Source organism: Fonticula alba (assembly GCF_000388065.1).
Source record: "Fonticula alba strain ATCC 38817 unplaced genomic scaffold supercont2.10, whole genome shotgun sequence".
Classification (NCBI taxonomy): Eukaryota; order Rotosphaerida; family Fonticulaceae; genus Fonticula; species Fonticula alba.
This window is the reverse complement of record NW_009242980.1, coordinates 391,377-395,416: the sequence shown is the minus strand read 5'-3', so window position 1 is coordinate 395,416 and position 4,040 is coordinate 391,377. Positions and strand designations below refer to the sequence as shown.

General features: G+C 71.3%; 2 protein-coding genes and 1 non-coding gene across 3 annotated transcripts in view; 1 reads left to right on the top strand and 2 right to left on the bottom strand.

Moving 5' to 3' along the window:
• The window catches only part of H696_05388 (TKL protein kinase), a gene marked incomplete at its 3' end in the record, with an annotated part of 7,291 nt that extends 5,666 nt beyond the window's left edge, over window positions 1-1,625 (bottom strand). The window contains exon 1 of the mRNA XM_009499228.1: window positions 152-1,625. Within this exon, the coding sequence (XP_009497503.1) occupies window positions 152-1,541 (1,390 nt within the window). The 5' untranslated portion in view covers window positions 1,542-1,625. The remainder of the gene's footprint in view (window positions 1-151) is intronic.
• A 1,999-nt stretch (window positions 1,626-3,624) lies between these two features.
• H696_05387 lies at window positions 3,625-3,698 on the top strand. The gene has a single exon. It is a non-coding gene; the product is annotated as a tRNA-Val (tRNA).
• Window positions 3,699-3,807: 109 nt separating this feature from the next.
• The window catches only part of H696_05386 (TKL protein kinase), a gene marked incomplete at both ends in the record, with an annotated part of 19,547 nt that continues 19,314 nt past the window's right edge, over window positions 3,808-4,040 (bottom strand). The window contains one exon of the mRNA XM_009499227.1: window positions 3,808-4,007. Within this exon, the coding sequence (XP_009497502.1) occupies window positions 3,808-4,007 (200 nt within the window). The remainder of the gene's footprint in view (window positions 4,008-4,040) is intronic.

The following is a 4,040-nucleotide window of genomic DNA, read 5'->3' as shown; positions in this document are numbered from 1 at the left end:
AAAAAAGAAAGAGAGAGAGAGAAAAAGAAAGAAAGAAAAAAAGAAAGAGAGAGAGAAAAAAAAAGAAAGAAAAAAGAAAGAGAGAGAGAGAAAAAGAAAGAAAGAAAAAAAGAGAGAGAGACAGGGGACGCGCACATGCGCGTGAACGCACCAGTGTGAGCGGACAGGAAGAAGCCGTTGTACGTGCCGTCCGCACAGCCGGCACACAGGGTCCCCGGCTGGATGAAGGGCGCCAGGGTGCGGTTGGCGGCGCACTTGAAGCCCAGCGGCTGGGGCGGCCCACCGGCCGGGCTGGCATCACCGTCGCACACGATCGACGGGTCGCCATCGCAGTTGAAGTCCTTGCTCTCCAGGTAGGTTTGCGAGGAGCTGGTCAGGGCCCAGGCGCCACGGGCATCCCGATCGACCAGCAGCACCAGGCTCAACGGGTCGCTGGCCAATGTCCCCGGGAGAATCACCCTTTGCCAGATGGTCGAGGCATCCGGGTCGTCGGGGGCGATATACACGCGCCACAGCATGCCCGGGGGGTCCATGTCTTGCAGGTAGATCCAGCCGACGGGAGTGTCGGCCAGCGGCCTGACCAAACGCACGGAGCCCGAACTGCCAGGTGGGAAGGCGAAATGCCGGGGATGGACACAGTCAGGCTGCGACAGGAAGTTGATGCACACTTGAATGGTGCCATCGCCGAAGAGGAGAACGCGCTCAACCGCGGCGTCTGAAAAAACCCGCACGAGCATGGCATCGATCACCGGGGCGCCGAAGGAGGACTGCTCGATTGGAAAGCCATAATTGGACCAATCAAACTGGAACCAATAAACGGTAGCCCCGCTGTAGACCAGGAAAGTGCGCATGGGCCCGGCCACCGCCAGGGGATGGGATCCTTGCGCCAGGGAGAGAACATTGACCGGGGCATTTTCCTGCTCCGCGCCCGGCCGGAAGCGGACCAGCATGAGGCCGTGGGAGCTGGTGTCGAAATAGAGGATGCCCACCCGGTCGGGGCCGTCGGCCACGGAGGCCAACACCCAGCTGACCCGCTGATGTGGCAAATGCCGCCAGGAGGAGCGATCATTCGAAGCAAAGGACTTGTTGTCGGATGCCAGGGCCGACACAACCGGGCCCTGGGGGGAAAAGGTCACCAGCGGCGTGTAGCCCGTGCTCGGGGCAACTAGGGCCTCGGCCAGGGGGGGGCCGGCATCGACCGATGTAAGACTACCGACCCGGAGGTCCCACGGGTGGCCGGGCGGGGAGGGCTGCGAGAGGAGCACCGACTCGCGGTCCAGGAGGGCCGCGACCATGGCCGTGCCCAGGCCGGGACCCGGGGGGCCGGAAAGATCCATTGTCGGCGAGTGGGTCCAGGGGGTGAGCATTTGCTGGAAGTAGACGGGATTGCTGTCGATCGGCGGGGTGGGGCCCGGCGGCGGCACCACCGGGGACCGGGCAAGCGCGAGGGCCAGGACCATCGCAAGGGCAAGGGCCACCCCGAGGGCGAGGGCCACCGCATGGGCAGGCGCCGATGCCCGCCGGGGGGGCCGTGGCGCCATTTCCGTGGAGAAGGCCGAGCGGCAGCCGGCGAGGGGACGGGGCTGGGGAGGGGGAGGCGGCGGCGGAGGAGGGGGGGAGGCAGGGGAGGGGGGGGGCATGCGGCAGGCGCTCCGGGGGGGCGGGGGCGGCCGGTCATGCGGCGGTCGGCCTCAAACATCTGCCCGAGCGGCGGGGGGGCTCCTTCGTGCGCGGGGGGGGGGGGGGGGGGGGGGGGGGGGGGGGGGGCAACGCCTCGGAAGCTGGCGCGCCCGGGGCCCTGCTTCCCAGCCCCGGCTCCGGGTGGGCCGGGTCATGGCGGCCCGGGCCGGATCCGGCGGCGGCCGCGGCGGCGGCGGCGCGGGCCGTGAAGTGGGCACCATGGCCGGGATGTGTGCGGCACCCTCATCGGGCAAGAAGCCGTCCGACGACCCGCACGTGCGGCGTGAGTCATGTAACAACGCCCTGCCGGCGGCCGGGCGTGCGATGCGACGAGTGCCAACGCTCTACTCCCCACCCACGGCGGGGGCGGAGGCCTAACCGCGGCCTCCGCTCGTGTGGGGACGCCTGCTCGCGTATGCCAGGAGCCTGTCCGGGGGTCTCCGGCCCCCGGTGGCGGGGGGTGCGCGCCGGCCGCGAGCTGCGCTTTGCCCGCCCCTGCCTGTGGGTGTGGGCATGGCGTACGGGGCCCTGGGGGGAAAAAAAAAGAGCCGCGTGCCCGAGGGGCTTCCCTCCTCTGCGATCGGCAGGGAGGCGGGGGGATGCTGGCGCTGCGGGGTGCTGGCAGCTTTGCCTTCTGCCGCCCTGGACCGCCGATCAGCCTGCGGGCTGGGGCGCTTCGCAGGGTGCCGGTGTTCCGCGTGCGGGGGGCGCCGGCAGCTTGGCGGGGAGGGCCCTGCCCGGCAGGTGAGCGACGCGCCGGTGGACATGGCCGGGAGCCGGGGGGAGGGGCGGGGGGGGGGGCGGCGCCTGCCATGCGGGTGGACCGGGCCATGCGCAGATCCATCGACACACACACACACGGGGAGGCACTTAGGCCCATGCGCCGGCAGGGCCACGCAAGAATCCACCCAGCCACGGGCGGGGGCGGGCGGGCCGGTGGCCGTGCGAGACGGGCCGCCAGCCCCGTCGGCCCGGAGGGCGAGTAGGCCCTCGGCCAGGGTGCCGCCGGGCCAGACCACGGACCGAAGGCCGCCACGCGCACGAGCCCCGGGCCGACGACAGGGCTGGCGGCCCGTCTCGCCCGGCCGCCGACCAGCCAAGGCTCGAGCAGGGGACCCCGGCGCGCGGCATGTGTGCCGGCCGGTGCCGGGCGGCGCGGCTCGGCGCTCGGGCGGCTCGATGCCGGGCCGTGTGCCGTGGCCGTGTTTACCAGGGACGGGCAACCGGGAAGGGGGCCCTGCGTGGCGCATGCCGGCGGCGGCCCCCGCTCGGCCACGGTGTCAGGGCTCGGCCCCGGTGGCCGGGCGCCCCCCGAGCCAAACCCCCTCCCCGGTGGCGGCGCCCGGCACACAGGGCATCCCGGGCGAGCGCGGCGGGCGCGCGGGCAGGGCGCATGGGCCCGGCGACCTGGGCGCTCGTCCCCTCCCCCCGCCCGAGCCCCGTGCAACATCGCCACGGGCATCGGATGCCGGCCAGGCCGGCTTGCAAGGCGCGGAGCCGACCGCCGCCGGCGGGAAGACCAAGATCGCCAACCGGAAAGAAAGGAAAAACACCCGGCCGCACCGAGGGGCGGGGGGGGGACGGGGGACACAGCGGGAACGGTTGCGCGCACCCGGGCCGCGATGCCCCCCGGCCCCGGGCGCCTCCGAAAGGGCGCATTCTTGCGCGCCGCCCGCTTGCCCGCCCTGAAACAGGCATGGTCCCCATGGTGGCCATGCCGCCCGCGAGTCCGCCCCTTCCCGGGGGGGGGGGGAGTGCGCCCCGGACGGCCGCGGCCCCGGGGCGTATGCCGGAAAAACAAGCGCCACATACATGGGTTTAAAATAGTGGCCTTTATTATTGCCCGCCGCATTGTGCCAGGGGCAGGGGGCGGTGTTTCGTGGGCGTGGTGTGCCGGGGAAAAAAGCAACAACAAGAAGTAGGCCCCCGGCCGGGGTGCTGGCAGTCCGAATGATGTAGATGGTTATCATATCTGTCTAACACACAGAATGTCCCAGGTTCGAGTCCTGGTTCGGACAGTGACTTCTTTTGCCCACCGGGCCATTGTTCCTCTTTTAGCCCCGGCCCTCCCCCCCAGAGAGAGAGAGAAAGGCAGCATGTGTGAACAGCACCCCGAATGGCGGGCTCTCAGCGGCGAGCGGCGGCCGAGAAGACGGCCGCCGAGGCGACGGCCTGGCGGAAGGAGGCGGCCAGCGGGCGCGACCCGGGGGCCGGGTCCCAGGCCATCGTCAGCAGGTCGGCCATGGCGGCCGGGCCGGGCGCGGGCTGCCCGTCCCCGGGGCGCGTGCCGGCCGCCACGCACGCGCGGATTTCGTCGAAGCCCAGGCCTGGGTGACGTCGGACCAGGGGGCGGGGGGGGG